This window comes from Rutilus rutilus (assembly GCF_951802725.1).
Source record: "Rutilus rutilus genome assembly, chromosome: 23".
Taxonomy (NCBI): domain Eukaryota; kingdom Metazoa; phylum Chordata; class Actinopteri; order Cypriniformes; family Leuciscidae; genus Rutilus; species Rutilus rutilus.
Window position 1 is genome coordinate 36,183 of NC_140233.1, and position 11,318 is coordinate 47,500.

The following is an 11,318-nucleotide window of genomic DNA, read 5'->3' on the forward strand; positions in this document are numbered from 1 at the left end:
ATTATCGACCTAATTTTTTTTTATCGTGCGATTAATTGATTTATTGACTATCGCGACAGGCCTAGTCAGTTGTGTAGTGTGAGTGTGAGATCAGTTGAGTAGTGTGAGGTCAGTTGTGTAGTGTGAGGTCAGTTGTGTAGTGTGAGTGTGAGGTCAGTTGTGTAGTGTGAGGTCAGTTGAGTAGTGTGAGTGTGAAGTCAGTTGTGTAGTGTGAGTGTGAGATCAGTTGAGTAGTGTGAGGTCAGTTGTGTAGTGTGAGTGTGAGATCAGTTGAGTAGTGTGAGGTCAGTTGTGTAGTGTGAGTTCAGTTGTGTAGTGTGAGGTCAGTTGAGTAGTGTGAGTGTGAAGTCAGTTGTGTAGTGTGAGTGTGAGATCAGTTGAGTAGTGTGAGGTCAGTTGTGTAGTGTGAGGTCATTTGTGTAGTGTGAGGTCAGTTGAGTAGTGTGAGTGTGAAGTCAGTTGTGTAGTGTGAGTGTGAGATCAGTTGAGTAGTGTGAGGTCAGTTGTGTAGTGTGAGGTCAGTTGTGTAGTGTGAGTGTGAGATCAGTTGAGTAGTGTGAGGTCATTTGTGTAGTGTGAAATCAGTTGTGTAGTGTGAGGTCAGCTGTGTAGTGCGAGTGTGTTCGCTCACCAGTCCGAACGCTGTGACGATGTTGTTCTTGCCGTATTTGACGAGGCCTCGCAGGAACTGGCCCTCGACGCAGCGCTTGACCGGCAGCTTCTTCAGGGCTGCCTCGGGGTCGTGTGTGAGAGCCCACTCCTGCCGGCACTTCACCAGATAACCCTTCTCCGCTGCAGAGAGAGAGAGAGAGAGAGAGAGAGAGAGAGAGAGAGAGAGAGAGAGAGAGAGAGAGAGAGAGAGTGTGTGAGACTCTGACCTCCAGAACGAGGCTTCAGGATCAGATCCTGTCTGTGTGTGTGTGTGTGTGTGTGTGTGTGTGTGTGTGTGTGTGAGTGAGTGTGAGTGAGTGAGAGAGAGAGAGAGAGAGACTCTGACCTCCAGAACGAGGCTTCAGGATCAGATCCTGTGTGTGTGTGTGTGTGTGTGTGTGTGAGTGAGAGAGAGAGACTCTGACCTCCAGAACGAGGCTTCAGGATCAGATCCTGTGTGTGTGTGTGTGTGTGTGTGTGTGACTCTGACCTCCAGGACGAGGCTTCAGGATCAGATCCATCACTTCCTTCCAGTTGTTCTGCAGTATAGCCCTATAAAACAGTGCCAACAGTGAGATTCAGTGTGTTTGAGTGTGTGTGTGTGTGAGTGAGTGTGTGTGTGTGTGGGTTCACCTGCCGACCCGGTGTGTGGGAACAGCTGTGGTCCCAAAGCGCTGCATGCCGTAGTAATTAATGAAGCCGGTTTCTCTGAGTGATGTCATCGCCTGCTCGACCTGCTCCAGAGAGCCGGAGATATTCCTGTGGAGGAGAGAGAGTTCACACACTCGCACCTCACACGTTACACGTACCTCGCACACTCGTACTTCACACACTCACACTTCACACACTTCATACCTCACACACTCGTACACTCAATCATACTAATACTTCACACACTCATACCTCGCATCTCACACACGTTACATGTACCTCGCACACTCATACCTCGCACACTCATACGTTACACGTACCTTGCACACTCATACCTTGCACACTCACACTTCACACACATTATACGTACCTCACACTCACACACGTTACACGTACCGCACACTCACACGTACCTCGCACACTCGCACTTCACACACGTTACACATACCTCACATACTCATATTTCACACACTCGTACCTTGCACACTCACACTTCACACACTCATATTTCACACACTCGTACCTCGCACACTCACACTCCACACACTCGTATCTCGCACTCGTATTTCACACACTCGTACCTTGCACACTCACACCTCGCACACTCGTATTTCACACACTCGTACCTCGCACTCACACTTCACACACTCATATCTCACACACTCGTATTTCACACACTCGTACCTCGCACACTCATACCTCGTACCTCGCACACTCATACCTCACACACTCGTACACTCAATCATACTAATACTTCACACACTCATACCTCGCACCTCACACACGTTACATGTACCTCGCACACTCATACGTTACACGTACCTCGCACACTCATACCTTGCACACTCATACCTCGCACACTCACACTTCACACACATTATACGTACCTCACACACTCATACCTCACACACTCGTACCTCACACTCACGTTACATGTACCGCACACTCACACCTCGCACACTCACATGTACCTCACATACTCATATCTCGCACACTCGTATTTCACACACTCGTACCTTGCACACTCACACTTCACACACTCGTACCTCGCACACTCGTATTTCACACTCGTACCTCGCACACTCACACTTCACACACTCGTATCTCGCACCTTGCACACTCACACCTTGCACACTCACACCTCGCACACTCACACCTCGCACACTCACACCTCGCACACTCACACCTCGCACACTCACACCTCGCACACTCACACCTCGCACACTCACACCTCGCACACTCACACCTCGCACACTCATACCTCGCACACTCCTCTCATACCTCGCACACTCCACTCATACCTCGCACACTCCACACCTCGCACACTCCACACTCATACCTCGCACACTCCACTCATACCTCGCACACTCCACTCATACCTCGCACACTCCACTCATACCTCGCACTTCACACACTCACACCCCACACACACATTACACGTACCTCACACACCTCGCACACTCCACACTCATACCTCGCACACTCCACACTCATACCTCGCACACTCCACACTCATACCTCGCACACTCCACTCATACCTCGCACACTCCACACTCATACCTCGCACACTCCACACTCATACCTCGCACACTCCACACTCATACCTCGCACACTACACACTCATACCTCGCACACTCCACACTCATACCTCGCACACTCCACACTCATACCTCGCACACTCCACACTCATACCTCGCACACTCCACCTCGCACACTCCACACTCATACCTCGCACACTCCACACTCATACCTCGCACTTCACACTCATACCCCACACACACGTTACACGTACCTCACACTCATATCTCGCACACTTCACACACTCGCACTCATACCTCACACTTCACACACTCATATCTCGCACACTCACACTCATACTTAACACACTCATACCTCACACACTCACATTCATACCTCACACACTTGTATTTCACACACTCGTACCTCGCACACTCACACTTCACACACTCATATCTTGCACACTCGTACCTCGCACACTCATACCTCACACACTCGTACCTCACACACTCACTCACACTTCACGTACCTCACACTCATACCTCACAGTCGCACTTCACACACTCGCACGTACCTCACACACTCGTACCTCACACACACACACTCATACCTCGCACACTCGCACTTCACACACACTCACACAATCGTACTTCACTCATACCTCGCACACTCGTACTTCACACTCACACCTCACGCATTCGTACCTCGCACACTCGTACCTCGCACACTCGTACCTCACACTTCGCACACTCGTACCTCACACTTCACACACTCGTACCTCACACTTCACACACTCGTACCTCACACCTCACACACTCGTAACTCACACCTCACACACTCATACCTCACACACTCATACCTCACACACTCATACCTCACACACTCATACCTCACACACTCATACCTCACACACTCATACCTCACACACTCATACCTCACACACTCATACCTCACACACTCATACCTCACACACTCATACCTCACACACTCATACCTCACACACTCATACCTCGGCGCACTCATACCTCGGCGCACTCATACCTCGGCGCACTCATACCTCGGCGCACTCATACCTCGGCACACTCATACCTCGGCACACTCATACTTCAAATCTTGTACTTTGCGCACTCGCATCATATTTATTTTGCCATGTCGTCTAATTTGTCCTACCATTCATGCTTAAGACATTATTACCGCCCTATTCTGAACAGAGGCGGAGCTAAAGCTCATTTGCATTTAAAGGGACACACACAAAGGGCTAATTTGACAAGCTATAATAAATGATCTGGCATTTTGAGCTGAAATTTCACAGACACATTCTATTTATATCACATCTTGTGAAAAGGGGTATACTGTGTAACATTTAAATGAAAACAAGCCAGTCATGTCGTAAGCTTGACGTATCGTTACTTATGCCAATGCAAAAAGGTTATGATAGCACTACTGTACAGCGAACTTTGCTGAAAGGTGAGACATTAGGATCCCTGCATACGTAGCGCTGATCCTCACCTGAGCACCACCGTGAAGTGGTTTCCCTGCAGCTCTCCCAGTTTTAATGGATGTTTCTTGTAGCTGAAGTTTCCCAGCTTCAGGTTCATGAGGCATTTGTTAAGGTGAGATAATCTCTCAGCGCTGATCCTGAGGAGAAACAGAAGAGCAGAATACAGGAGTGTGTCCTGAGCGTTTGCCGGATCTGGTGCTCGGCTTCACTCACTTCAGCACGGCGATCTCCTGCACTGTAATGGCCCTCTTGTCTTTGGTGCCCATGTAGGAGAACATGTTGGGCCTGACCCTGAAACACAGAGACAGGAGTGTGTGTGAGTTCACGTAACGCCAGGGTTCACCAGCCGCAGACTCGTCTCACACACACCTGAGGAACTTGGAGAGGAGGTTGATGGCCTCCATGGTGTCCTTGTTCTCCTTATAGAGAACGAAATGGCAGAAACTGCCACGGTTCTTCGGCCATGAATGCTTTCGAGGGGCTTCAGTGGGAGACAGAAAAGAAGAGAGGATGGACACTAAATGAAAAAGTAATGGAGCACAGACTGAACAACATAACAGAGCTTTTATTAAACGCTTTAAGTTTGAGGAAAACACACATGATCACCAGTGCAACAGCTGTGTCAAGAGTATTGAGGAATATAATCTACTGTACGAGCTACTGAAGCATCGACACCTAAAGAATATCATATTTAGAAACCCGCTCAATATTTCTATAGAAGGGTTATGATAACTAAGCTTTTTAATTTGCACAGCATCTCTGTCAAATTCACAGTAAAATCCTCTGGAGTTCAATATAATTCAACCACTAATGTGGACTTTAACATCTTTATAACAGACATCTTTCAAAGTCGTTCTAATGGAATAAAACATTGACTTCTGTTTCTGCAAGCCACAAGTGTATATTAAACCTCAAATATGGAGGAGGAAAGAGTTTTAGGTTTATTTTAACTTTTAATCGGAGCATCCTTCCTGTCTCAGCACAAATACCAAACATGATTAACATATTAATATCAATATTCCTGCAGTGAAGATAAATCAGGCTGAACAACATCAGTGATAATACTGACTAACTGTGAAAATATCTCCAATAAACCAATTCTATAATAAGTCTTCTGTAAAATCTTCTCCTGTGTTTAGAAGCACTTGAGCGCTCGGTCTGGTTTCACGGTCGATATGATCAGCAAATCCGAGTGCCGAATCCAGTATGTGTTTCAAACAGGGTCTCTATAACGTCACGATCATGATCACGCTGATGTTAATCACCTCAGTGTCGTCTCTGGGATTGTGATGAGTCTTATAGACTGATAAAGGAACGGAAGGAAAGCTTTCCTGGCGTCCTGGACTGATGTGGGATTGGCCTTACCTGAGGCGGCTCTGACCTCTGTCCCGCGAGCGAGAGGAGCGTTGGGAGAATAAGACAGCGTTACTCAGGACGCGAGCACACACACGGATGAGAGTTAGCATGCGCGGATGAGTCCGGAATCACCGTTCCGTTTCCATTCAATTCATTCAGAAGATTCAGTTTGTGAAGATAAGCGAGATGCAACACACTCCGCTCATTCCTCGCGTACTGAACGGATCTCATCAGGGCAGAAGCTGCCCGAACAACTGTGATATGGAGCATCATGGGATAATCCCATCATCCTCTGGGATCTGTCCTCCTCACATGCACAAACATCAGTCGTGTTTCCATACACTCATGCTCACTCAAGCTCATGCAGGATCATGCAGCGAGTTCAGAGCGCCATCTAGTGTCACAGCACGTCTCTAACAGCATCTGGAGCTGAAACACACAGATGTTCTGGAGCTGAAACTACACACACATTAGGGGTGCACAATTAATCGAATTTCTAATCGCGATTACGGGTGCCACGATTACGTAATCGTTCAAAGCCGCGATTACAAAAAAAAAAAAAAATCCACTCTGCGTGCATTTAGAGCATGTCATGTTATGAGAGGCGAATCACAACTATTTCAGAAAACCCAGCACAATAGGAACTACCAGGCAGTGACGTATGTGTGTACGCTGAAATAAAAAGTATTTCACCTCAGAAAAACGGACGTTCCTGTCCTGTCAGCCGTTAAACTGTACTCGTAGCGCACACTCCTTCAATTGCACGCGCAAATGCGGAGGCGCGCGCCGTGTATCGCTTCACTGTATATAAAGTGCAAAGGAAACTACGAGCATGCAACGTTGTTACGAAATAAAAGTAAAATACCAAAAATCACGTTACTGGTACGTCGTGTGTTAGCTGAGAAGGATTTGCATGCAGGGATGATTTTCATTCTATTCACCAGGAGCAATTTCCATGTTTCATTAACAGTTCTTGTTAGTATTGTGTATTCACCATGGTAACTGTCGTTTCAATATTAACCCCAAAATGCCACTTTATTTTCTCTTTGTGTTATTTTTTATATTTTTAAAATACTGTGGTGGCTCATACCAACATTGTATTAACAAAAGCTAGTTTGGGACTGCTATTTAATAGCTTTAGCATAGGCCTAATGTTTATTTATTAGTAGTCTTCTTTACTATTAGTCATATTCTAACAATTTATGTCTATGTTAAGTAAAGGGGGACAGTACTTGTGTGGGTGTTCACAATTTTTTAAGTTAACATGTATAACAATATGCCTGTGTGTATATATATATACACACACACACACACACACACACACATATATATATATATATATATATATATATATATATATTCAATGTAAATTGTGATAATCATAATTAATAATCGCAATTACAATTTCAAGGGAATAATCGGCAATTATGATTTTTGTCATAATCGTGCAGCCCTAACACACATGTTCTGGAGCTGAAACTACACACACATGTTCTGGAGCTGAAACTACACACACATGTTCTGGAGCTGAAACTACACACAGATGTTCTGGAGCTGAAACTACACACACATGTTCTGGAGCTGAAACTACACACACATGTTCTGGAGCTGAAACTACACACACATGTTCTGGAGCTGAAACTACACACACATGTTCTGGAGCTGAAACTACACACAGATGTTCTGGAGCTGAAACTACAAACAGATGTTCTGGAGCTGAAACTACACACACATGTTCTGGAGCTGAAACTACACACACATGTTCTGGAGCTGAAACTACACACACATGTTCTGGAGCTGAAACTACACAGACATGTTCTGGAGCTGAAACTACACACACACATGTTCTGGAGCTGAAACTACAAACAGATGTTCTGGAGCTGAAACTACACACACATGTTCTGGAGCGAGTGTGTACCTGCCAGCGCTCTCTGACCCGCTGCATGATACGCCACGATGAACTTCTTGCCCTCCCGGTCCTCAGTCTTGGTCTCCAGGCCGGGAAACAGCAGCTTCACAGCTCTGTGCAGGAGAGTGCGCTTCTCCTTCGAGTCCTCCTGCACCTGAAGAACATCAGACAGACATCAGACAGACAGACAGACATGAGAGTGTAAAGAAATGAGAGCGCGTAGGGTAATGAGTGAGTGTAGGGTAACGAGAGTGTGTAGGGTAATGAGTGTGTAGGGTAATGAGAGCGTGTAGGGTAATAAGAGCGTGTAGGGTAATGAGAGCGTGTAGGGTAATGAGAGCGTGTAGGGTAACGAGAGTGTGTAGGGTAACGAGAGTGTGTAGGGTAATGAGAGTGTGTAGGGTAATGAGAGCGTGTAGGGTAACGAGAGTGTGTAGGGTAACAAGAGTGTGTAGGGTAATGAGAGTGTGTAGGGTAATGAGAGTGTGTAGGGTAACGAGAGCGTGTAGGGTAATGAGAGTGTGTAGGGTAACGAGCGCGTATAGGGTAACAAGCGCGTGTAGGGTAATGAGTGAGTGTAGGGTAACGAGAGTGTGTAGGGTAATGAGTGAGTGTAGGGTAACGAGAGTGTGTAGGGTAACGAGCGCGTATAGGGTAACAAGCGCGTGTAGGGTAATGAGTGAGTGTAGGGTAACGAGAGTGTGTAGGGTAATGAGTGCGTATAGGGTAACAAGCGTGTGTAGGGTAATGAGTGCGTATAGGGTAACGAGAGTGTGTAGGGTAACGAGCGCGTATAGGGTAACAAGCGCGTGTAGGGTAATGAGTGAGTGTAGGGTAACGAGAGTGTGTAGGGTAATGAGTGAGTGTAGGGTAACGAGAGTGTGTAGGGTAATGAGTGAGTGTAGGGTAACGAGAGTGTGTAGGGTAATGAGTGAGTGTAGGGTAACGAGAGTGTGTAGGGTAATGAGAGTGTGTAGGGTAATGAGAGCGTGTAGGGTAATGAGTGAGTGTAGAGTAACGAGAGCGTGTAGGGTAATGAGTGAGTGTAGGGTAACGAGAGTGTGTAGGGTAATGAGTGAGTGTAGGGTAACGAGAGTGTGTAGGGTAATGAGTGAGTGTAGGGTAACGAGAGTGTGTAGGGTAATGAGTGAGTGTAGGGTAACGAGAGTGTGTAGGGTAATGAGTGAGTGTAGGGTAACGAGAGTGTGTAGGGTAATGAGTGAGTGTAGGGTAACGAGAGTGTGTAGGGTAATGAGTGAGTGTAGGGTAACGAGAGTGTGTAGGGTAATGAGTGAGTGTAGGGTAACGAGAGTGTGTAGGGTAATGAGTGAGTGTAGGGTAACGAGAGTGTGTAGGGTAATGAGTGAGTGTAGGGTAACGAGAGTGTGTAGGGTAATGAGTGAGTGTAGGGTAACGAGAGTGTGTAGGGTAATGAGTGAGTGTAGGGTAACGAGAGTGTGTAGGGTAATGAGTGAGTGTAGGGTAACGAGAGTGTGTAGGGTAATGAGTGAGTGTAGGGTAACGAGAGTGTGTAGGGTAATGAGTGAGTGTAGGGTAACGAGAGTGTGTAGGGTAATGAGTGAGTGTAGGGTAACGAGAGTGTGTAGGGTAATGAGTGAGTGTAGGGTAACGAGAGTGTGTAGGGTAATGAGTGAGTGTAGGGTAACGAGAGTGTGTAGGGTAATGAGTGAGTGTAGGGTAACGAGAGTGTGTAGGGTAATGAGAGTGTGTAGGGTAATGAGAGCGTGTAGGGTAATGAGAGCGTGTAGGGTAATGAGAGCGTGTAGGGTAATGAGAGCGTGTAGGGTAATGAGAGCGTGTAGGGTAATGAGCGCGTGTAGGGTAATGAGAGCGTGTAGGGTAATGAGTGTGTAGGGTAATGAGTGTGTAGGGTAATGAGTGTGTAGGGTAATGAGAGCGTGTAGGGTAATGAGTGTGTAGGGTAACGAGAGCGTGTAGGGTAACGAGAGCGTGTAGGGTAATGAGAGCGTGTGTAGGGTAACGAGAGTGTGTAGGGTAACGAGCGTGTGTAGGGTAACGAGCGTGTGTAGGGTAACTGGAGTGTGTAGGGTAATGAGTGCGTGTGTAGGGTAACGAGAGTGTGTAGGGTAACGAGCGTGTGTAGGGTAACGAGCGTGTGTAGGGTAACTAGAGTGTGTAGGGTAATGAGTGCGTGTGTAGGGTAACGAGAGTGTGTAGGGTAATGAGAGTGTGTAGGGTAACGAGCGTGTGTAGGGTAATGAGAGTGTGTGTAGGGTAATGAGAGAGCGTGTGTAGGGTAATGAGAGGGCGTGTGTAGGGTAATGAGAGGGCGTGTATAGGGTAATGAGAGTGTAGGGCAGGAGTCACCAACCCGTCGATCGCGATCGACAAGTCGATCTTGGAAGCATTTTACGTCGATTGCGAAGAGTTTTCAAAATCAGAGAAAAAAAATATATATATTTTTTTATTCATTATTATTTATTAATTTAAAATGCACCATGTGTGAGCCTATTGTGTGTAGTAAATGGTGTCTAGGGGAGGGAAAGGGGTATATCTGTCCAATCAAATAGCCTATAGTTTACATATAATGTCTGTAAAACAATTGCTGACTTAAGCCTTGTTTATACTTTCGCCTGGCACCGCAGCGCGAGCCTCCGCTGACTGCGCGCGCACCTCCTCAAACAGACGAGGCATTTATACTTGACGCAACTGTTTTAGACTGAAAACCAGACCGTACAACTGATTTAGACGCGCAAACTGGGTGCCGGTGTGATGAGATGTACTAATATCCGTCTGCTCGGGCAGATTCGGTTCAAAGTCGTGCATCTTCGGATGCGGAGGCGTGCGCGCTGTTACAATGGCGTCATTTTTTGCCACGCGCGCACCTCCGCAAATGTTGAATTATAGTTGACACTTGACAGTTTGTATAGTTATATACTATTTATGGGGCGGCAGTGGCTCAGTGGTTCATGTAGATTGTCTACAAACCGGAAGGTTGGTGGTTCAATCCCCGGTTCCACCTGACCAAGTGTCTTGAGCAAGACACCTAACCCCAGTTGCTCCCGACGAGCTGGATCGCCTTGCATGGCTGACACCGCCGTCGGTGTATGAATGAGTGGGTGAATGTGAGGCAATATTGTAAAGCGCTTTGGTGGCCATTGGGTCTTTGAAAGCGCTATATAAATGCAGTCCATTTACCATTTACCATATTTGTATAGTCAAATAAATATTTTGCTAGTGACTAACAGGCAACAAAGAATGTCAAAGTAGAACTACATTGTGGCCTTGTTTTTTCATAATTTTATGCAAGTGGTAGATCTTGGTTTACATTTGGACTTTGGATGTGATCTTAGGCTTGAAAAGGTTGGTGACCACTGATGTAGGGTAATGAGTGCGTGTAGGGTAATGAGAGCGTGTAGGGTAATGAGTGCGTGTAGGGTAATGAGTCAGTGTAGGGTAATGAGAGCGTGTAGGGTAATGAGTGCGTGTAGGGTAATGAGAGCGTGTAGGGTAATGAGTCAGTGTAGGGTAATGAGAGCGTGTAGGGTAATGAGTGCGTGTAGGGTAATGAGTCAGTGTAGGGTAATGAGTCAGTGTAGGGTAATGAGAGCGTGTAGGGTAATGAGAGCGTGTAGGGTAATGAGAGCGTGTAGGGTAATGAGAGCGTGTAGGGTAATGAGAGCGTGTAGGGTAATGAGTCAGTGTAGGGTAATGAGTCAGTGTAGGGTAATGAGAGCGTGTAGGGTAATG

At 46.7% G+C, this 11,318-nt stretch overlaps 1 protein-coding gene across 2 annotated transcripts in view; it reads right to left on the reverse strand.

Annotated features, from left to right (window-relative positions):
• The window catches only part of pus7 (pseudouridine synthase 7), a 30,196-nt gene that overhangs the window by 11,304 nt on the left and 7,574 nt on the right, over nucleotides 1-11,318 (reverse strand). For both annotated transcript variants that reach the window (XM_084397115.1, XM_084397116.1), the window contains exons 5-11: nucleotides 7,596-7,740; nucleotides 4,691-4,802; nucleotides 4,535-4,612; nucleotides 4,330-4,458; nucleotides 1,285-1,410; nucleotides 1,142-1,203; nucleotides 632-792 (exon numbers count right to left, since the gene is read on the reverse strand). In XM_084397115.1, coding sequence (XP_084253241.1) covers nucleotides 632-792; nucleotides 1,142-1,203; nucleotides 1,285-1,410; nucleotides 4,330-4,458; nucleotides 4,535-4,612; nucleotides 4,691-4,802; nucleotides 7,596-7,740 — 813 coding nt within the window. The remainder of the gene's footprint in view (nucleotides 1-631; nucleotides 793-1,141; nucleotides 1,204-1,284; nucleotides 1,411-4,329; nucleotides 4,459-4,534; nucleotides 4,613-4,690; nucleotides 4,803-7,595; nucleotides 7,741-11,318) is intronic.